The sequence below is a fragment of the Oncorhynchus tshawytscha genome, linkage group LG07, assembly GCF_018296145.1.
Source record: "Oncorhynchus tshawytscha isolate Ot180627B linkage group LG07, Otsh_v2.0, whole genome shotgun sequence".
NCBI lineage: Eukaryota > Metazoa > Chordata > Actinopteri > Salmoniformes > Salmonidae > Oncorhynchus > Oncorhynchus tshawytscha.
Window position 1 is genome coordinate 20,712,180 of NC_056435.1, and position 24,036 is coordinate 20,736,215.

Below are 24,036 nucleotides of genomic sequence, written 5' to 3' on the forward strand. Positions count from 1 at the left end.
GTCCCACTTGTTGTTGATTCTTCACAAAAAAATACAGTTTTATATCTTTATGTTTGAAGCCTGAAATGTGGCAAAAGGTCACAAAGTTCAAGGGGGCCGAATACTTTCGCAAGGCACTGTATATGGTAAACAGAGACACAATGCAAATAGTTCGGGTAGCCATTTGATTACCTGTTTAGGAGTCTTATGGCGTCGGGGTAAAAACTGTTGAGAAGCCTTTTTGCCCTAGACTTGGCACTCCGGTACCGCTTGCCATGCGGTAGTAGAGCGAACAGTCTATGACTGGGGTGGCTGGGGTCTTTGACAATTTTTAGAGCCTTCTGGATGGCAGGCAGCTTAGCCCCAGTGATGTACTGGGCCATACACACTACCCTCTGTATTGCCTTGCGGTCAGAGTCCGAGCAATTACCATACAAGGCAGTGATGCAACCATGCTCTCGATATTGCAGCTGTAGAACCTTTTGAGGATCTCAGGACCCATTCACGACCGTCTTGGTGTGTTTGGAACATGATAGTTTGTTGTTGATGTGGATACCAAGGAACTTGAAGCTCTCAACCTTTATTTTTTTTATTTCACCTTTATTTAACCAGGTAGGCTAGTTGAGAACAATTTCTCATTTGCAACTGCGACCTGGCCAAGATAAAGCATAGCAGTGTGAACAGACAACACAGAGTTACACATGGAGTAAACAATTAACAAGTCAATAACACAGTAGAAGAAAAAAAAGAGAGTCTATATACATTGTGTGCAAAAGGCATGAGGAGGTAGGCGAACAATTACAATTTTGCAGATTAACACTGGAGTGATGAATGATCAGATGGTCATGTACAGGCAGAGATATTGGTGTGCAAAAGAGCAGAAAAGTAAACATAAACAGTATGGGGAAGAGGTAGGTAAAATTGGGTGGGCTATTTACCGATAGACTATGTTCAGCTGCAGCGATCGGTTAGCTGCTCAGATAGCAGATGTTTAAAGTTGGTGAGGGAGATAAAAGTCTCGAACTTCAGCGATTTTTGCAATTCGTTCCAATCACAGGCAGCAGAGAACTGGAACGAAAGGCGGCCAAATTAGGTGTTGGCTTTAGGGATGATCAGTGAGATACACCTGCTGGAGCGCGTGCTACGGGTGGGTGTTGCCATCGTGACCAGTGAACTGAGATAAGGCGGAGCTTTACCTAGCATGGACTTGTAGATGACCTGGAGCCAGTGGGTCTGGCGACGAATATGTAGCGAGGGCCAGCCGACTAGAGCATACAGGTCGCAGTGGTGGGTGGTATAAGGTGCTTTAGTAACAAAACGGATGGCACTGTGATAAAGTGCATCCAGTTTGCTGAGTAGAGTGTTGGAAGCTATTTTGTAGATGACATCGTCGAGGATCGGTAGGATAGTCAGTTTTACTAGGGTAAGTTTTGCGGCTTGAGTGAAGGAGGCTTTGTTGCGGAATAGAAAGCCGACTGTAGATTTGATTGGAGATGTTTGATATGAGTCTGGAAGGAGAGTTTACAGTCTAGCCAGACACCTAGGTACTTATAGATGTCCACATATTCTAGGTCAGAACCATCCAGGGTGGTGATGCTAGTCGGGCGTGCGGGTGCAGGCAGCGAATGGTTGAAAAGCATGCATTTGGTTTTACTAGCGTTTAAGAGCAGTTGGAGGCCACGGAAGGAGTGTTGTATGGCATTGAAGCTCGTTCGGAGGTTAGATAGCACAGTGTCCAAGGACGGGCCGGAAGTATACAGAATGGTGTCGTCTGCGTAGAGGTGGATCAGGAAATCGCCCGCAGCAAGAGCAACATCATTGATATATACAGAGAAAAGAGTCGGCCCGAGAATTGAACCCTGTGGCACCCCCATAGAGACTGCCAGAGGACCGGACAGCATGCCCTCCGATTTGACACACTGAACTCTGTCTGCAAAGTAGTTGGTGAACCAGGCAAGGCAGTCATCAGAAAAACCGAGGCTACTGAGTCTGCCGATAAGAATATGGTGATTGACAGAGTCGAAAGCCTTGGCAAGGTCGATGAAGACTGCTGCACAGTACTGTCTTTTATCGATGGCGGTTATGATATCGTTTAGTACCTTGAGCATGGCTGAGGTGCACCCGTGACCGGCTCGGAAACCAGATTGCACAGCGGAGAAGGTACGGTGAGATTCGAGATGGTCAGTGACCTGTTTGTTGACTTGGCTTTCGAAGACCTTAGATAGGCAGGGCAGGATGGATATAGGTCTGTAACAGTTTGGGTCCAGGGTGTCTCCCCCTTTGAAGAGGGGGATGACTGCGGCAGCTTTCCAATCCTTGGGGATCTCAGACGATATGAAAGAGAGGTTGAACAGGCTGGTAATAGGGGTTGCGACAATGGCGGCAGATAGTTTCAGAAATAGTCCAGATTGTCAAGCCCAGCTGATCTGTACGGGTCCAGGTTTTGCAGCTCTTTCAGAACATCTGCTATCTGGATTTGGGTAAAGGAGAACCTGGAGAGGCTTGGGCGAGTAGCTGCGGGGGGGGGCGGAACTGTTGGCCGAGGTTGGAGTAGCCAGGAGGAAGGCATGGCCAGCCGTTGAGAAATGCTTGTTGAAGTTTTCGATAATCATGGATTTATCGGTGGTGACAGTGTTACCTAGCCTCAGTGCAGTGGGCAGCTGGGAGGAGGTGCTCTTGTTCTCCATGGACTTCAGTGTGCCAGAACTTTTTGGAGTTAGAGCTACAGGATGCAAATTTCTGCCTGAAGAAGCTGGCCTTTGCTTTGCGTGTATTGGTTCCTGAGTTCCCTGAACAGTTGCATATCGCGGGGACTATTCGATGCTATTGCAGTCCGCCACAGGATGTTTTTGTGCTGGTCGAGGGCAGTCCGGTCTGGAGTGAACCAAGGGCTATATCTGTTCTTAGTTCTGCATTTTTTGAACGGAGCATGCTTATCTAAAATGGTGAGGAAGTTACTTTTAAAAAATGACCAGGCATCCTCAACTGACGGGATGAGGTCAATGTCCTTCCAGGATACCCGGGCCAGGTCGATTAGAAAGGCCTGCTCACAGAAGTATTTTAGGGAGTATTTGACAGTGATGAGGGGTGGTCGTTTGACTGCGGATCCGTAGCGGATGCAGGCAATGAGGCAGTGACCGCTGAGATCCTGGTTGAAGACAGCGGACGGAGGTGTATTTCTAGGGCCAGTTGGTCAGGATGATGTCTATGAGGGTGCCCTTGTTTACAGATTTAGGGTTGTACCTGGTGGGTTCCTTGATGATTTGTGTGAGATTGAGGGCATCTAGCTTAGATTGTAGGACTGCCGGGGTGTCTGGCTGTGCTGAAGGTAAAAGCCGCTAGCAGTGGCTAACAATGACTAAATAGCTTGTAGCTAGTTAGCTGGTTGGCTTCTGGAGGTTCTTGAATGTGTTCTAAAAATTTAAAATAATAGTGATTCCGTATCACATTGGGTGAGGCAGGTTACCGGAAGGTATAATCGAAATAAAAATTGAAAAGAGATTGAAAGTAAATATGGCTCCAGTGAGTGGATGGGCTGGCGGGGGCGCGGCGATTTAGACAGTTAGCAGGCCTGTGCTAACAAGCTAACAGTTAGTAGGCCGGGGCTAAACAAGCTAGCAGTTAGCAGGCCGAATTAGCAAGCAAGCAGATAGCAAGGGCTAGAAAGTTAGCCTTTGGGCGACGTCGCGATGGGGGTTAAGTCTGTTTATGCCTCTTCATGCGGTGACATCGATAGACCGGTCGTGGGTCCGGATATTGTAGCCCAGGAGTATGCTTCGGTGGTAGCACAGGAGCTCTGACCGGGCTAGCTTCAAGCTAAGTGGATGGAAACGCTAGCCAGGAGTAGTCATCCGGGGTTGCGGTTAGCTAGTTAGCTAGTTGTGAAGATCCAGATGAAAAAGTTCAGTTTGTGGTGGGAATCTGGGGATAAAAATAATAGGTCCGTTCTGCTCTGGTTAGAGTCGCGTTGTTCGAACTGGCGAGAGCTTTCCGAGCTAAAGGTTAGCTGATGACCGCTAGCAATGGTTTGCTGACTGATAGCTGGTAGTTAGCTGGCTAGCTTCAGTTGATGGGTTCCGGATCCGAAGTTAATATAAATACTTTAGAAAAAAAAGCAGATCCACTCTACATTGGGTGAGGCGGGTTGCAGGAGAGTATTTAGATGTTGAGGTTTAGAAAAATGTTTTAAAAGATATGCGAAGAAAAATCTGTTAAAAAAAACGAATATATACAAGGGACACGACACGACGTCTGACTGCTACACCATCTTGGAGTGAAAGGATCCTGCTCCACTACAGCCCCGTTGATGAGAATGGGGGCGTCCTCGATCCTCCTTTTCCTGTAGTCCACAATCATCTCCTTAGTCTTGGTTGCATTGAGGGATAGGTTGTTGTCCTGGACCACACGGCCAGGTCTCAGCCTATAGGGAAGAGGTCAGTCTCGTCGTTGTCGGTGATCAGGCCTACCACTGTTGTGTCATCGGCAAACTTAGTGATGGTGTTGGAGTCATGCCGGGCCGTGCAGTCATGAGTGAACAGGGAGTACAGGAGGGGATTAAGCACGCACCCCTGAGGGAACCCCTGTGTTGAGGATCAGCATGGCGGATGTGTTGTTACCTACCCTTAACACCTGGGGGCGGCCCATCAGGAAGTCCAGAATCTAGTTGCAGAGGGAGGTGTTTAGTCCCAGGGTCTTTAGCATATTGACGAGCTTTGAGTGCAATATGGTGTTGAACGCTGAGCTGTAGTCAATGAATAGCATTCTCACATAAGTGTTCCTTTCATCCAGGTGGGAAAGGGCAGTGTGGAGTGCAATAGAGAGTGGATCTGTTGGGGTGGTATGCAAATTGCAGTGGGTCTAGGGTTTCTGGGATAATGGTGTTGATCTGAGTCATGACCAGCCTTTCGAAGCACTTCATGGCTACAGACGTGAGTGCTACGGGTCGGTTGTCATTTAGGCAGATTACCTTGGTGTTCTTGGGGGCACAGGCACCACGGTGGTCTGCTTAAAACATGTTTGATATTACAGACTTAGATAGGGAGAGGTTGAAAATGTCAGTGAATACACTTGCCAGTTGGTCAGCGCATGCTCGAAGTACACGTTCTGGTAATCCATCTGGCCCCTTGTGAATTTTTACCTGTTTTAAAGGTCTTACTCACATCGGCTGCGGAGAGCGTGATCACACAGTCTTTCGAAACAGCTGGTGCTCTCATGCATGTTTCAGTGTTATTTGCCTTCAAGCAAGGCATAGAAGTTGTTTAGCTCGTCTGGTATTCTCGTGTCACTGGGCAGCTTTCGGCTGTGCTTCCCCTTGTAGTCTGTAATGGTTTCCTAGCCCTGCCACATTCTGGACACAGAAGATACTCTACAGGAATGACAGAGTCCATCCAAATCATCTTGGCTCCTGGACTCTGTCCACGCATTTCAAGGCTGCGTTGAAACATTGACTGGTAAATGATCCAAGACCAGCTCAGTTAATCCCTACCATTTGTGACATTGAGTCGTCATAATAGTGCATCAAATGTACATGATCTTAGGGGCAATGGCAAACACAATGTAAGTAATTAAATGTATGTACCCCACATTGCACCCGAATACATCTGTTTATCCTACAGCTATTGTAAGCAGTAATCATGAGCCTATAAACCAGAGTTACACTGTAACACTGAGGCAGTGTGCAATAGCAGGAAGACCACTTCACCAGCTCCAATGTCAATAACATGAGTAATTCTACCTCTGATAAGCTTCCCAATAAAGCATTAAAAACAATCAAGAACCCCAGAAAAGTGCTAAAAATAGCCCATATTAACATACACTTCTTTTGAATGGTAGTGTATGTATTACATAGAGCCATGACTACATTGAACTCTATTCCACATCGAGTATCTGACGCAAGCAGTACAATTAGATTTTTTTTTAAACGGATAAAAAATTCCTTTTTGGAACAGCACAAACATTGGCACAGACACATGCATACACATGATAACATACGCACTATACATACAAATGGATTTAGTACTGTAGATATGTGGTAGTGGTGGAGTAGGGTCCTGAGGGCGCACAGTGTGTTGTGAAATCTGTGAATGACAAACTTTGATTTGATATATTGTAATTTTTTAAAAGTTGACTGAACTGTCTTAATTTTGCTGGACCCCAGGAAGAGTAGCTGGTGCCTTGGCTAATGGGGATCCATGATAAATACAAATACACCTGACGAGCGTCAGAGCCGGTGTAGTACGATTTGATCTTAGTCTTGTATTGACATTTTGTGTGTTTTATGGTTCGTCAGAGGGCATAGCGGGATTTCTTATAAGCTTCCGGGTTAGAGTCCCGCACCTTGAAAGCGGCAGCTCTACCCTTTAGCTCAGTGCGAATGTTGCCTGTAATCCATGGCTTCTGGCTGGGGTATGGTTGATGACATCGTCAATGTACTTATTGAGGAAGCCAATGACTAAGGTAGTGTACTCCTCAATACCATTGGAGGAATCCTGGAACATATTCCAGTTTGTGCTTGCAAAACACTCCTGTAGCTGCTTCATCTGCTTCATCTGACCACTTTTTTATTGATCTAGTCACTGGTGATTCTTGCTTTTAGTTTTTGCTTGTAAGCAGTAGGGTTGGGCGATATGGCCAAAATATTATCACAGTATTTAAAAAAAAAATGGACGGTATGACTGCTTTTGACGGTATTTTTTGTTTTTTTTAATAACGAAAGTTCTACGTTTTGCTTCATGAGTAGTGAGTGATCCTAGGGTGGCAACACATACATTCTTAGTGATTTCAATGAGTATTTCTCCATTGTGATTTTGTTTTATACTGTTCAATTCAACTACAACCAAATCAAATTTCAGCACTTTTATCATTATATGATCATTATATGTTAATAGAAAATGACTCAAGTAAAAGTGAGACACCAAGTAAAATACTACTTGAGTAAAAGTCAAAGTATTAGGTTTTAAATATATATACTATAAGTATCAAAAGTAAAAGTATAAATAATTTCAAATTCCTTATTAAGCAAAGCACCATTTTAATTTTCATATTTTTTATTTACGGATAGCTAGGGGCACACACTCCGACATAATTTACAAACAAAGCATTTGTATTTAGTGAGACCTCCATATCAGAGGCAGTAGATGACCAGGGATGTTCTCTTGATAAGTGTGTGAATTGGACCATTTTCCTGTCCTTCTAAGCATTCAAAATGTAACAAGTATTTTTAGGTGTCAGAGAAAACGTATGGAGTAAAAAGTACAGTGTTTTCTTTAGGAATGTAGTAAAGTAAAACTAAAGTAAAATACCAAAAAAATGACTTAATTAGTACTTGAAAGTATTTTTACTTAAGCAGTAGCACTGCTAAATTGAGAATTTCCACACTGCCACGTAGGGGTGCACGATATTGGCAAAATATCTAGGATTTATTTTTAACCAAATGTTGCATTTGTGATTTGACTTGCAAATTAGAGCAAAACTGTTGGAATCATGGAAACAGAATGACTATTCTAATTATATAGTGATATAACAGTGGGCACTTTGAATACAATGTTGTTTGAGATGACAACAGATTAAAATGCCAGGGTATGTTATTGTGACCGAGTAGGAACTTAATTGTTGATACGTGTTTCCTAGGGGACCCTATAAGCTTTGTGCAAAGTGAAAACAGCATTGTTGTCATCAACATATCAACATTATTGCATGTGCTGCATTGACCAAGCACACTGAACGCAAGTGTCTCGTGGTTGAGGAACATTGAATGCGCTCCTTGAGTGACATGACTAGGTCTGTGTGGAAAGAGGCGCGGAGTGAGATGACTCCAAGTAGCGAAGTAAACTATAAAAATTGACATTACACATGGTGCATCACATTTAACAAACCAAACATTCAAATACTGGTAGTGAAGGTAAAGTAAAAACCCAAACCGGTCCCTGCATCAAAACTGGTATATCATAAAAAAACGGTATACCGCACAGCCCCAGTAAGCAGGATTCAGGAGGATAGAATTATGGTCAGATTTGCCAAATGGAGGGCGAGGGAGAGCTTTGTATGCGTCTCTGTGTGCGGAGTAAAGGTGGTCAAGGTTTTTTTTCCCCTCTGGTTGCACATTTAACATGCTGATAGAAGTTTGGTAAAACGGAATTAAGTTTCCCTGCATTATAGTCCCCGGCTACTGGGAGCGCCACCTCTGAGTGAGGGTTTTCTTGTTTGCTTATGGCAGAATACAGCTCATTAAATGCTGTTTTAGTGCCAGCCTCTGACTGTGGTGGTATGTAAACAGCTATGAAAAATACAGAAGCTCTCTAGGTAGATAGTGTGGTCTACAGCTTATCATGAGATACTCTACCTCAGGCGAGCAATTGCTTTAGACGTAGTCCGCCGCCCTTTGTCTTATCAGACGCCGCTGTTATATCCTGCCGGTACAGCGTATAACCAGCCAGATGTATGTTGATAGTCGTTGTTCAGCCACTCTAAGGTAACCTGCCTAATTGACTACCAACCTGTAGCACTCACGTCTTTGGCCATGAAGTACTTCGAAAGGCTGTTCATGGCTCACATCAACACCATTATCCCAGAAACTCTAGACCCACTCCAATTTGCATACCACCCCAACAGATCCACAGATGATGCAATCTCTATTGCACTCAACACTGCCCTTTCCCACCTGGAAGAAAGGAACACCTATGTGAGAATGCTATTCATTAACTACAGCTCAGCGTTGAACACCATAGTGCCCTCAAAGCGCATCAATAAGCTAAGGACCCTTGGACTAAACGCCTCCCTCTGCAACTAGAACCTGGACTTCCTGACGGGCCACCCCCAGGTGGTAAGGGGAGGTAACACATCGGCCCCTCAGGGGTGTGTGCTCAGTCCCCTCTTGTACTCCCTGTTCACTCATGACTGCACGGCCAGGCACGACTCCAACACCATCACTATCACTAAGTTTGCCGATGACACAGCAGCCTGATCACCGACATTGACGAGACAGCCTATAGGGAGGTCAGAGACCTGGCCGTGTGGTGCCAGGACATCAACCTCTCCCTCAACGTGATCAAGACAAAGGAGATGATTGTGGACTACAGGAAAAAGAGGACCGAGCACACCCCCCTTCTCATCGACAGGGCTGCAGTGGAGCAGGTTGAGTGCTTCAAGTTCCTTGGTTTCCACATCACCAACAAACTAACATGGTCCAAGCACACCAAGACAGTTGTGAAAAGGGCACGACAAAACCTATTCCCCCTCAGGAGACTGAAAAGGTTTGGCATGGGTCCTCACATCCTCAAAAGGTTCTACAGCTACACCATCGAGAGCATCCTGGTTGCATCCCTGACTGGTTGCATCACTGCCTGGTATGGCAACTGCTCGGCCTCCGAGCGCAAGGCACTACAGAGGTTAGTGTGAACGACCAAGTACATCACTGGGGCCAAGCATCCTGCCATCCAGGACCTCTATACCAGGCGGTGTCAGAGGAAGGCCCTAAAAATATTCAAGGACTCCAGCCACCCTAGTCATATAGACTGTTCTTTCTACTACCGCTTGCGGTACCAGAGCGCCAAGTCTAGGCTTCTAAACAGCTTCTACCCCCAAGCCATAAGACTCCTAAACAGCTAATCAAATGGCTCCCCAGACTTTGCATCCCCCCCCCTTTTACATCACTGCTACTCTGTTATCATCTATGCATAGTCACTTTAATAAGTCTACCTACATGTACATATTACCTCAACGAACCGGTGCCCTCGCACATTGACTCTGTACCGGTACCCCGCTGTATACAGTCTCGCTATTGTTATTTAACTGCTGCTCTTTAATTACTTGTTACTTTTATTTCTTATTCTTATGTAAATTTGCTTTTTAACTGCGTTATTGGTTAGGGGCTCGTAAGTAAGCATTTCACTGTAAGGTTGTATTCGGTTTATGTGACTAATAAAATTTGATTCAAATTGTCCACTTGGCTACCTTTTTAAAAATGTTTTAAGCCCCGTCTATACCTTGGTCTAACATGCATCCTTTTTCCTGATTGTGTCCACATTCTGCTTGTGCCCACATTGTTTGACAAGTATATACGATTAAAAGACTCATTGTGATCTGATTTTGATCAGATCTTTCTGACCATCTCCGGAGTATAGACAGACCTGAACAGTGAAACCATTTAAACATCATTACTCCACCTTCTAAAGTCATTATCAGGTGACACCGTTGACTTATGTTTCTTAAAATAAATAATTAAATGTTATTTTGAAGGAGTAGCAGTCGAATAATTTGCATAAAGGGAGGGACCAGGATATCTGGTCACAATGCGGACACAGTGGACAGATGAGACGCTTTTTACTACCATGTGTAGATGCAACGATAAGATCAGGACAAAGGACTTATGTTAGCACCAGGTGTAAATGAGGCTTTATAAATATCTTTCCACACCGCCAGCCTCATTCGCATACCTCGTTGTTAAAAACTACCATTTATCCTGCCTTGCTCGCTTATGTGCTCCAAAATTGCCTTGTGATGAATAGCAGTGATGGGGGCATTCTTTGCAAGGGCACACCAAACCCCCAGTGCTCTTCACATCACACATTTCTCTCTCTCTCTCTGTGTATTTGTGTGTGCACGAGTGTGAAGAGGGGCCTATATTACGGACATGAACATAGATTTTTAGCATATGCTCCATTTAAGAAAGCATAATTAGGCTAGTGTTATGTAACAGAGAGCTTTGTAAATTAACGGATTTTGTTCAACCATATGAATATGATGTTCATTAAATTTGCATGATGGCACATACTTTTGGTATTAAGAGTTTCTACTGTATATGTTATAACTACTGCCACAACATGATGTATCAGACTCAAAAATATGTCTTTGGGTGAATTGTTTTTACCTTAAACAGTAACATACTACACACACCATACTATGTCACATTCTTAGTGCATGTTTTTGTCTTATACAGTCTTTTGTGTTTGGTTTTCTGAATTAGGCTATAACATGTTGAATTGCTTATTATTTTTTTTATTGGTTGTATTTTTCTGTGTAGAGCAGAAAAGCAACAGTAGAACGCTACGGTCACAAGACGCAGGCCTCCTAATTGTCCCTAGAATTTCTAAGCAAACAGCTGGAGGCAGGGCTTTCTCCTATAGAGCTCCATTTTTATGGAACGGTCTGCCTACCCATGTCAGAGACGCAAACTCGGTCTCAACCTTTAAGTCCTTACTGAAGACTTATCTCTTCAGTGGGTCATATGATTGAGTGTAGTCTGGCCCAGGAGTGGGAAGGTGAACGGAAAGGCTCTGGAGCAACGAACCGCCCTTGCTGTCTCTGCCTGGCCGGTTCCCCTCTTCCCACTGGGATTTTCTGCCTCTAACCCTGTTACAGGGGCTGAGTCACTGGCTTACTGGGGCTCTCTCATGCCGTCCCTGGAAGGGGTGCGTCACCTGAGTGGGTTGATTCACTGATGTGGTCATCCTGTCTGGGTTGGCGCCCCCCCTTGGGTTGTGCCATGGCGGAGATCTTTGTGGGCTATACTCAGCCTTGTCTCAGGATGGTAAGTTGGTGGTTGAAGATATCCCTCTAGTGGTGTGGGGGCTGTGCTTTGGCAAAGTGGGTGGGGTTATATCCTTCCTGTTTGGCCCTGTCTGGGGTGTCCTCGGATGGGGCCACAGTGTCTCCTGACCCCTCCTGTCTCAGCCTCCAGTATTTATGCTGCAGTAGTTAATGTGTCGGGGGCTAGGGTCAGTTTGTTATATCTGGAGTACCTCTCCTGTCCTATTCGGTGTCCTGTGTGAATCTAAGTGTGCGTTCTCTAATTCTCTCTTTCTCTCTCTCGGAGGACCTGAGCCCTAGGACCATGCCCCAGGACTACCTGACATGATGACTCCTTGCTGTCCCCAGTCCACCTGGCCGTGCTGCTGCTCCAGTTTCAACTGTTCTGCCTTATTATTATTCGACCATGCTGGTCATTTATGAACATTTGAACATCTTGGCCATGTTCTGTTATAATCTCCACCCGGCACAGCCAGAAGAGGACTGGCCACCCCACATAGCCTTCCTCTCTAGGTTTCTTCCTAGGTTTTGGCCTTTCTAGGGAGTTTTTCCTAGCCACCATGCTTCTACACTTGCATTGCTTGCTGTTTGGGGTTTTAGGCTGGGTTTCTGTACAGCACTTTGAGATATCAGCTGATGTACGAAGGGCTATATAAATAAATTTGATTTGATTTGAGTAGAAACACATTTCATTGACCATAGCCTTCTATTCACAAGCCTCTGCGCAAGCCACTACTTTTTTATGGATCAATCATCAAGCCATGCACATCAAAGAACAACGTTTTAAGATTAGCTGTGCTGGTTTATTGTTGGGCTTATATATGGTGAAATGCATGGTTAAAAGGGGAAAAGTGCAGTGAATTCTTGTAGGGCTGGGCGATATCTTATTTTAAGATTTTGGCAAGTAAGCCCATTTTTGGCTTTGTCTCTGCATGCTTTGAAGGAAGTTGAAGGTAGTTTCATGAGCATTCTAGCTGTTCAGGTATATTTCCAATCGTTGCGCTAATGGTAGTTAGTAATGGCTCGCGAAACTACCTTCAACTTCCTTCAAAGCATGCAGAGACATAAACATGGTCTCCATGAGCTCATCTGACTATGGGTAAGTAAAGAAGGGGCTTAATTACCAAAATCGTGCACTATACTTATAGGGGCGGTTTCCCAGACACAGAATAAAGCCAAGTCCTGGACTAATAAGCAAGCTCAACGGAGAATGTCCATTTTAAAGTGTTTTTTTTTAGTCTAAAACTAATATTAATATCTATCCGGGAAACCGCCCCTCAAGGTGTACAAGTATGGATACACATACCGATATGAATTTTTACAATACTATTTATAATTATATTTTGATACAGTTACTAAATAAATGAAAATTCACCACATTGGACAACTTCACTGTCAGTTTTAGCCTAGTTTGGTTGAGAACCAATCAGAATAGAGAAAGCCCATTAAATCCACTAAGAATTCATTTGTTTGCATGCTAGGGTCATGTACTACTCATAAAACATATATTTAGAACTGTTTTCAGAAACATAAAATACAATTCTGGCCAAGCCCTAAATTGTTTTGTATATGTTTTACAGGCTTTGGACTGTGACAGAACAGTCTTGCAGAAAATGAAGAAAGCTGCTAAAGCCAAGCATGCTTCAGGTCAAGGTAAAACACAATCATAATGAAGAAAACCCACAGCAGATAATTTTGTTTGGTACATTTAATTGAACTGGAGAACAGTGTAAAACGAGTGCCAATTGTGCCTATTATTCTATCTGATTTGCAGCACACATATAATAGCACCTATTATCCAAGATCTATAGCACAAATGGTAGCCATTACCTAGAGTACCATGTAGGAATCATGTGAGCCTATTAATACTGATCTAGTGAAAACTGTAATCTGCTGTTATGTATGTGTGCTAAACGTATCGTCCCTTTCCCCCTTATAGACCATATCTCCCATCTGGAGCTGTACATCAGTTCCATGGAGAAACTGGTTGTGAATTTCCACTCCAATGGAGAGAAGGAAGTGGCCTCTGCCTTCACTAAGTTTGCTGAATTTTCCAAAGAGCTGTTGACGCCAATAAAAAACTTGGTGAGAGATTGCTTTCGAGAGTGTACATATATAAAAAAAATATTTTAAAAGGTCAGACCTCTCATTAAGCGAGCAGAGAACTAACTTGGCAGATAATGTGCGTCGCTTTTTATTTCAGCTCTCTGTGATATCTTTGATACTTTGTCTCATTCAAAGTTCTCACGTAAACCTCTTTTGTGTAAAAATTTAAAAAAAACTCTCAAACTTGAATAATCAATTAGAATGTGTTTCTGTTGTGTCTACTTCAAAGCTCCTCAGTGACAGTCTGACATTTGTGCGTATTGTAACCAACCACAACTGGACGTGAACTGAGTGTGTCTTCCCATTAGTTAAAGAGCATGCTGCACAACATCAACTTCTTCCTGGACTCTCTAGTAAAAGGAGACCTGAAAGAGGTCAAAGGGGTATGTCTAAAATGTCAAATAGCTGATCTTGCCTCGCTCAAATATCATTGTCGTATTGCTTATTTGTGATGACCACTCTAAAATAATGCAACATTTCTGTTCTCTTCTCCGTCAGGATTTGAAAAAGCCGTTTGACAAAGCATGGAGGGACTACGAAAATAAATTGTGAGTGTACATCTGCCCAACAGCTAAATGGTCCTGGTGAGGGAACAATGATTTTACCCGGCTTTTACATTTTCACACCGGTGCCAAATGATGCATTTGCTCAATATCAAAACAATGCATTGCATTCATACGTCCTACAGTCAACTGAAATAATGCTGTATTTTTAAAAATTCTGTATAGCTGTTTTAATTAAGTAGAAACAACAGGCTGGTTTATTGCCAGGCGGTGCAAGAGTTATTGTTCATGTCACAAATTTGGTCCAAGAGACAGAAGTTATATCCTCACACTTTCCACCAACAAGACAAAATGGATCTGTTCCTATTTAAATAAGGTTTTAAGTGTCATAGCAACCAGCTTTGAATTACTGTAATCTGTGGGGTTGTTTTCAGTGGGGCAATTTGTCCATGGTGGGTTTTGATTCGTCTGTGTGTCTGTTCCTACTAACGGGGTCAGAGGTACAGCTGCCTTTGACACCACATTCACATCCCCTGTACTGGAAACAGTGGTTGAGCAGTGCATCATTTGAATGATTCTCTATATGCTTTTATTACAAGCCATTCCTGTTTAAGCTCCCCACATTCTCGTTTTGCCCCAAGGCCTGAATCCAATCTTGTGATTTTCGATGTAAATGACCACAAAATCATCATATGACAACAATACCATATTGAAAAAATCAGATGACAGCCCAGCACCATTTACAAGTCATACTAAGAAGCTCCTCCCTGATCCTTACATAATGATTTACCATTCATATGATTTTTTGCATTAATTTTTGCATTAATAGTAGTCATACTATTTCTCATGTGAAATATAATCAGTATCTCTTATCAATATCACACAAAAAAAGAAACGTCCCTTTTTCAGGACCCTGTCTTTCAAAGATATTTCATAAAAATCCAAATAACTTCACAGATCTTCATTGTAAAGGGTTTAAGCACTGCAGTACTTAATGCAGCTGGTGGCTACACCAGATACTGACTTGTTACTTTTGATTTTGACTCCCCCCCCTTTGTTCAGGGACACATTATTCTATTTATATTTGTCACATGTCTGTGGAAGGTTTTCAGTTTATGTCTCAATTGTTAAATCTTGTTATGTTCATACAAATATTTACACATGTTAAGTTTGTTGACACTGAGAGGACATTTCTTTTTTGCTGAGTTTAGAATAGCATTTTGTCCAATTCTCTCAACTGTATGAATCAACCAACCGTAAAGAGCGGTACCAGTGTGTTTATCTCTTTGACTGACCTGAGAGGAACTACTATTATATTGTATCACTCAGCACCAAGATCGAAAAGGAGAAGCGGGAGCTAGCCAAGCAGTACGGCATGGTGCGCACAGAGGTGAGCGGGGGAGAGATCGCAGAGGAGATGGAGAAGGAGCGCAGGATGTTCCAGCTACAGATGTGTGAGGTGAGCGGGATCTACTGTATAGAGGGGTTCTTATTGAAATTATATGGGCGGAGTCTCAAAGTTTTGATATCTGATTAACAGTTCTGGCTTAGAGCTTTGGCCAACATTTGTGCCTACTGAGAATGGGGTGTTACCTCAGGGTTTGACTTCTTATCCTGTAATGACATAGAGTTTCAGATATGAAACCAAGGTCTTCCATTGGAATCTGTAGTTTCTCTGTCTTAACAACCGCTTGACAGACACATTGGCTTATTCAATGGATGAGTAACTCAACCATAAAAATGTTTGCTTCTCCTCTGTTTCTTGTAGTACCTCATCAAAGTGAACGAAATCAAGACTAAGAAAGGTGTCGACCTGCTTCAGAATCTCATCAAGCACTATCACTCTCAGTGCAAGTAAGGCAATGTGGTCTCTGTCTAATTAAAAGTTAGGGGGAGAAATTGCTCTGAGGTTTATTGAGTAAAAGGAGAACCTTAGGAGGTAAAAATAATGGGGAGAGTGGAGTGATTGTATACTGTACTGTAAGTACATTGAAAAAAAGCTATTGCCTAATGATCTGCTTTCCTGAAAAATCCAATAACTTTTTAAAGCATATGACTTGATATCTTATTGAAATATGTAAATAATGTCCGTCCCACATACGGTATTACTGTGCTAGCGCTAAGTGTTTTATAAAATACTTAACACTTATGGTTTATATAGATTATGATATAATAAAACCTATTGGTGAAATTCAGGCTTGGACTCCAGAGGATTGATAGATGTATTGATGCATTATTTTGAGTAAAGGGTGATTTATAAAAAAAAATGCTTTTGAACAAGATAAGTGGCTGCGAAATGAGTTGACATAATGGTTGCGGTTTTAGATTTGCCTGAGGGTCATGCAGTAGCAGTATGATGGCATGATCATATACAGATAACCAGTTGAGAAGCAGCCTATTGTAGAACTCATTTTCATCTTTCAGTAGAGCTTCAATTGCGTGTGCCAAACACATCAGTTAGATGTTAAATACAATATCCCCTGTGACAGACTCCCATGCTCCATCATATGTGACCAGAATCGGGAAACATGCTAGCCCATCCTGCAACACATCCAAACACTCACTCACTCATTCTCACACACACTCACACATACTCTCACATACACACACAATGCAGCAATAAACTGATATTTCCTTTTGTCAGTTTCTTTCAGGAGTGCCTGGTGGCCACAGAGAAGCTCAAGCAGTATATTGACGAGCTCACAGGAGCGCTGGGCACTGTGAGTGGCATTCCACAAAGAATGTGTGTCTGATTTTATTTAACCTTTATTTAAGCAGGGAGTATGTTGAGACCACGGTCTCTTTCACAGATGAGCCCTGCACATTCTGGTTGTTCGATCAAATGGCAACTTGCAAAAGTGATGTTCACTACAAACACCACCTACTGCAGTCTCAGAATGAGCCATTTAACTGCAGTTTTGCTTTTCTGTTGCAACCATCCCCCACACAACTGATTGATTTCGGTTTTGCTACAAGCCCAACTTGAACAATTGTAAGGAATCTCTCCAGAAACCATATAATAAATGTAATCTGAACTGTTAATTGTTTTCCCCCTCACATCAGTAGTCAGCGACTGTCCTCTCTCCCAGCTGTTCGGTTCCATTAACATTCTATTGAGATAAACAGCCCACGCTGTTAGCCCTGTTCTCACATTCATTTAGAGTGGATAGAGATAATCAGCTCAGTTAGCCTCAAACCGCTACAGCTCTATTCAGAGAGCCATTCACAGCTGCCCTATGGGCAGAAAACTTGCACATGTGACTGAAGCAGGGCATCTGCATTCTGAACACTCTCCCCACCCTACAGCTCACACAGACGGTACAGCCCTTTGATCAACAACCAACTGGATCAAATCCATCAGAGTAGACACTACACAATGGTTGTTCATGTAGATTGTAGTGAGGCAGTAGACGACCAAACGTGCTCTCTTTATGACTACCCTATCCTGCACGGTGAAGGGCTATGAGGACTTTTGCTGTCGGAGCACCTGTAATGCCTCTGGCAGATTTCCTTGGGCTGAATTACACATGTTTTACCCCTAGTCTCTAGCTCCTACCCCCTAAACACTGCTGTAGAACTGTAAAGTTTGGATATGTTTAAGCAATACATTTTCACAACCATTGGGTATTAAAGGAAGATTTTTATTCTCAAAATTTCTGCAATGCTGAGATTAAAGCAGCCATTCACACAATCAATTTGTGCCACCTGGAATGTGTTTGGAGGGAAAGGATGTGAGGGGTGGGTGGAGTGTGTGTATGGGAGGTGTGTGTGTGTGTTGGGAGGTGATTATTGAATGTGCTCTGTCTCTGTCCAGATCAAACACAGACAGGACGAGGAGAAGAGACAACTCTGCTCTCTGAGAGACCAGCTCCGGCCCTCACTGCAGCCTGAGCTCAAAGAGGTGAGGGCACACACACACACACACCATACATACAGGTTTGATTGAAATTCTAAATGTGCCTGTCTATGTACAAAAAAAATGTCACATTTGAGGTTGTTTAAGGGTATATATTTTTAAATGCTTCTTGAGTAAAGCATTTATCTTCCATGCTCATATGGGGTGAGTATTATCTCACTAAATATGGATGTTGTAATTCATTATATAAAGTATTAACATTGTGGTTTTATTTCAATCCTGCAAGTCGTCCAGTCAAGGAGAATACGTTGAATTTGATTTACTTGATATGTACAGTACTTGCATATGATAAAAAATACATTTATAACCAAAAACCTGGAAATGCAGTGCATTCTGAAAGTATTCAGACCACTTGACTTTTCCCTCATTTTGTTACGTAGTAGCCTTATTCTAAAATGTATGATTGTTTTTTCATTGAGGCCAAACAATTCAATCTGGCTTTTATCAGACCAGAGAATCTTGTTTCTAATGGTCTGAGAGTCCTTTAGGTGCCTTTTGGCAAACTCCAAGTGGGGTGTCATGTGCCTGTCATATGCCTACTGAGGAGTGGCTTCCGTCTGGGCACTCTACCATAAAGGCCTGACTGGTGGAGTGCTGCGGCGATGGTTGTCCTTCTGGAAGTTTCTCCTATCTCCACAGAGGAACTCTGGAGGTCTGTCATGGGGACCACCTTCTCCCCCGATTGCGCAGCTCTAGGAAAACTCTTGGTGGTTCCAAACTTCTTTAATTTAAGAATGATGGAGGCCACTGTGTTTTTAGGGAGCTTCAACGCTGCAGAATTGTTTCGGTACCCTTCCCCAGATCTGTGCCTTGACACAATCCTGTCTCGGAGCTCTATGGACAATTCCTTTGACCTTATGGCATGGTTTTTGCTCTGACATGCACCGTCAACTGTGGGACCTTATATAGACTGGTGTGTACCTTTTCAAAATCATGTCCAATCAATTGAATTTACCACAGGTGGACTCCAATCAAGTTGTAGAAACATCTCAAGGATGATCAATGAAAACAGGGATGCCCCTGAGCCCAATTTTGAGTCTCATAGCAAATGGTCTGAATATTTATGTAAATAAGGTATTTCAGTTTTTTTGTAAATTAAAAATAAATACATTTGCAAACATTTCTAAAAACCTGTTATTTTTATTTTATTTTATCAATTTTAGAATAAAGCTGTTACATAACAAAATGTGGAAAAAGTCATCAGGTTTGAATTCTTCGAATGCACTGTACACCTGTGGTGGTTCTATTCAGTCCTTGTGCAACAAGCAAAATGTTTTACATTCAAGGGCTATTTGTACTTTTTATGAATCACCCTTTTTAGAAAGTTTTGTTTAGTATGTGTTATGATGTTATGGCTGATCTTAGTGGTATTTGACAAGAGATTGTCTGCCTGACCTAACACTCAGCTACTACTGTACTTGCATGCATACGTTAATCTGTCTTGTTTGTGATATCACATTTCTGCTTTCCGTGTTCCTCACTGCTTGAGTCACAGGATCTAGATATTGAAACTTGAGTCATGATATGTTAATATGGAATATGTCAAATCAAATAAATGTTTATTGGTCACATACACATGTTTAGCAGATGTTATTGCAGGTGTAGCGAAACGCTTGTAAAGGGATAAATGGTGACGCTCTGTACATTATAGAAAATAATGGACAACGTGGTAGGGATTCGTGTAAATGACCTCCATCTCTTTGTCAAACCCAGGACTCCTTGAGCAAGCAGACATTCTACAGCATGCACCAGCTGCAAGGCAACAAACATTATGGCACAGAGAAAGCGGGATACCTCTACAAGAGAAGTGACGGGTATGAACACTTTATCTGTGTGAAAGTCATTATCCCAAGCAGAATTGTCATACCTACAGTGGCAAGAAAAAGTATGTGAACCCTTTGGCATTACATGGATTTCTGCATAAATTTGTCATAGATGAAGATCAGATCAAATTTTAAGTCACTACAATAGACAAACACAATGTGCTTAAACTAATAACACATAAACAATTATACATGGTCATGTCTTTATTGAACACACCGTGTAAACATTCACAGTGCTGGGTGGAAAAAGTATGTGAACCCTTGGATTTTATAACTGGTTGACCTTCCATTGGCAACAATAACCTCAACCAAACGTTTTCTGTAGTTGGCAGAACAGACCTGCACAATGGTCAGGAGGAACTTTGGACCATTCCTCTTTACAAAACTGTTTCAGTATAGCAATATTTTTGGGATGTCCGGTGTGAACCGCTCTCTTGAGGTCATGCCACAGCATCTCAATCGAGGTCAGGACTCTGACTGGGCCACTCCAGAAGGCGTAATTTCTTCTGATGAAGCCATTCTGTTGTTGATTTACTTCTGCGTCACCCAACTTCTGCGTCACCCAACTTCTGTTGCGCTTCAATAGGAGGACAGATAGCCTTATATTCTCCTGCAAAATGTCTTGATGAACTTGTGAATGAATTTTTCTGTCGATGATACTAAGATGTCCAGGCCATGAGGCAGCAAAGCAGCCCCAAACCATGATGCTCCCTCTATCATACTTCACAGTTGGGGAGGTTTTGATGTTGGTGTGCAGTGCCTTTTTTTCTCCACAGATAGTGTTGTGTGTTCCTTCCTCCCAAACAACTAAATTTTAGTTTCATTTGTCCACAGAATATTTTACCATTAGCTCTGTGGAACATTTTGCGAACTTCAGATGTGCAGCAATGTCTTTTTTGGACAGCAGTGGCTTCTTCTGTCTTACCGTGGACTGATGAACATCAAGGCTTTTAGAGATACTTTTGTAACCCTTTCCAGCTTTATACAAGTCTACAATTCTTAGTCTTAGGTCTTCAGAGATCTCTTTTGTTTGATGCATGGTTCACATTAGGCAATGCTTCTTGTGAATAGCAAACTCAAATTTTGTGAGTGTTTTTATACAGGGCAGGGCAGCTCTAACCAACATCTCCAATCTCGTCTCATTGACTGGACTCCAGGTTAGCCGACTCCAATTCACTTTTGAAGTCATTCGCCTAGTGGTTCACATACTTTTTCCAACCTACACTGTAAATGTTTAAATGATGTATTCAATATATACAAGAAAAATACAATAATGTGAGTGTTATTAGTTAAAACACACTGTCTATTGTTGTGACTTAGATCAAATCACAATTTCTAACCAATTTATGCAGAAATCCAGGCATTTCCAAAGGGTTCACAAACTTACTTTCTACTGTACAAGTGAAATCCTATTTATACTAGACGGATGTAGTATCACTATGTGTATAGTGAGAATTTAATTTGAGCTTCCATACAATTACATCACAGTACCTCAGTCAAATTGTAGGCTGAAAAATGTTCACTCTTGGTATTTGTTCCGTGCAGGTTGAGAAAGATGTGGCAGAAGAGGAATTGCACTGTGCAGAACTGCTACCTAACTATTGCACATGGAACTGTGAGTTCAGTGTTGTGGATTACCATGTTATCTTTTAGTAAATACCTGTTGATTTCTGTACCCTAAAATAAAGTGTAACTTTAATGCTTAAAGTGCAACTGACTGCATTTTAGCAACATTAAATATTATACAAATCTGTTCATATACACCACCAGGAAGAATATGACATTTGTTTTTGTTGCATTTTCTGACAAGCAAACACTTAGTTATGGTCATTTTCACGTTTTCATAAATTCGTAGTATAAGTCATTCCTAAACATTCTAAGACATTTGTGAAAATTCTATAGCAATATAGAGTGAGAAAGCGGCCGTGCATTTGGACAATTGACACTGCAGTAAGTAAATAACACCTAATGAAGACATCTGTCTCGTCCAGGACCAGAGTCTACGCAGACCGATGTGCCATAGCCAATCGGAGGTACAGTAGGCCTATATGCAAACAAGCTGTTTGCGACAAGGGCCTGCCATCATTCTCTTTGAACTGGACTATGTGTTTACAGGCAGTTGCAACATCTTGGCTGTGTAGCCACCGTAAAACGATTTAAAAAAAAGTTAGTCAGTCACTCACCCACTCCTCCAATGACATGACGTCCTCTTAGCAGCTAGCTAAACTCAGCAAAAAATAAACTAAAGAGGCCTTTCTACGGACTTTGAAAAACACCAAAAGAAAGATGCCCAGGGTCCCTGCTCATCTGCGTAAACGTGCCTTAGGCATGCCTGAAGGAGGCATGAGGACTGCAAATGTGGCCAGGGTAATAAATTCCTATGTCCATATTGTGAGACGCCTAAGACAGCTCTACAGGGAGACCGGACGGACAGCTGATCGTCCTCGCAGTGGCAGACCACGTGTAACAACACCTGCACAGGATCGGTACATCCAAACATCACACCTGCGGGACAGGTACAGGATGGCAACAACAACTGCCAGAGTTACACCAGGAACGCACTATCCCTCCATCAGTGCTCAGACTGTCCCCAATCGGCTGAGAGGCTAAAACTAAAAGAGGATTTACCTTAATTGGTCGAGATCAGAGGGACCTCGAGTTAAAAGTCCCAAGTTGGAAGCTTGGGTAGAATGGCTTTGTAAACAAAAAGGGAGTAATGAATTGATCTATGGGCCTTTAATGAAGACCAGCCAACCTTTTGATACAGGATGCAGTGGTGAGTATTAAAACTGTCACTAGTGATTAAAACTAATGCTCCTATGGTAGACGGCATCCAAAGGTTTAAGAGTAGTGGCTGCTGCAATCTGGCAAATGGTGTCACCATAATCAAGAAATGGCAGGAAAGTTGACTGTTCAATTCATCTTCCTGCTTTTAGGGAGAGGCAAGATCTATTTCTTAAAAAGAAGCCCACTTTAAATCTTAGCTTTTTAACTTGCTCATCCTTCAAAATGTGGGCCGCGGCCCGCCCGTTGCCCTTTCCTGCTCTTATAGTGTTCACAATTTCCAGCCATGAAACAGCATTTGAATGTCATTGAAAGCAGCGTTTTTTCACTGTTGGTCACTTTAATTGCTGAAAATAACAATAAACCCCATGTTTAATCATTACCATGTTCTATTGGAGAATGGTGTCTTGCACTCCTGTCAAAGCAAAACAGAATTGACAAAGAGAGAGAGATGATACTAAAGAGACCCTGGTGAAAGAGAGCAGTGCGAGAACTAGAGAACTGTCACGGGATACTAGGAGTGGTGTGTTGGAATCAGGCGCAGAGAGCAGGGTTCAGTATATCGTGATTTATTCTCCTCCTAAAACGGTCGCGCCAATATACAGGGCGCATAGATCAGCCCAAACACAGGACCAAACAGTCCGGAGAATACACACATGGAAACCACAATCCAACAGAGAAACAAAAACAATCCCGCACAAAACAAGTGCGGGACAACCTACTACATATAGGGAAGCTAATTAAACTAAAATACACACAGGTGGAACTAATAAGACAAAACCAACAGACAAATGAAAAAGGGATCGGTAGCGGCTAGTAGGACGGTGACGACAACCGCCGAGCACCGCCCGAACAGGCAGGGGAGCCAACTTCGGCGGAAGTCGTGACAAGAACATGTATTTAGTCTTGCTTGCATTAAGTACACATTTTAAACCAATTAGGGCTTTTTCTGTAAGGTAAAGTCAGATTTCAGCTTTAACATAGCTTGGTCATCAGTTGGGGCAATGGCATACATTATTGTCATCTGCAGGAGGGACTTCCCTGGGAGTAACCATGCTATCCTTTCCTCAGCCCACCAAACCACCAGCCAAACTCAACCTGCTTACGTGCCAAGTCAAGCCCAGTCTGGAGGACAAGAAGTGCTTTGACCTCATTTCTCGTAAGTCAGCCTCCCTAACCAGGATTGAAAATATACGTACAATTTACGTACAACTTTTTTTTTAACTCTAATTTGCATCTGAAATTTGTTCTCCTCTGTTAGTCTAACAACCAAAATTCAATAAAATGTTTTAGTCCAAATAATTTGGAAACATCGCTCTTTGAAATAATCATGCCTGTCAACCATGACCTATTTTCATGAGTTCAGGTCATAATTATTGCGTATGCCGTATAAAACACA

The 24,036-nt window shown here is 42.6% G+C and overlaps 1 protein-coding gene across 1 annotated transcript in view; it reads left to right on the forward strand.

The window, feature by feature from the left end:
* The window catches only part of unm_sa1614 (un-named sa1614), a 119,319-nt gene that overhangs the window by 13,091 nt on the left and 82,192 nt on the right, over positions 1-24,036 (forward strand). The window contains exons 2-12 of the mRNA XM_024428264.2: positions 13,086-13,158; positions 13,445-13,590; positions 13,920-13,994; positions 14,110-14,159; positions 15,444-15,573; positions 15,883-15,968; positions 16,759-16,834; positions 17,929-18,015; positions 19,744-19,844; positions 21,399-21,468; positions 23,709-23,796. Of these exons, the coding sequence (XP_024284032.1) occupies positions 13,086-13,158; positions 13,445-13,590; positions 13,920-13,994; positions 14,110-14,159; positions 15,444-15,573; positions 15,883-15,968; positions 16,759-16,834; positions 17,929-18,015; positions 19,744-19,844; positions 21,399-21,468; positions 23,709-23,796 (982 nt within the window). The remainder of the gene's footprint in view (positions 1-13,085; positions 13,159-13,444; positions 13,591-13,919; positions 13,995-14,109; positions 14,160-15,443; positions 15,574-15,882; positions 15,969-16,758; positions 16,835-17,928; positions 18,016-19,743; positions 19,845-21,398; positions 21,469-23,708; positions 23,797-24,036) is intronic.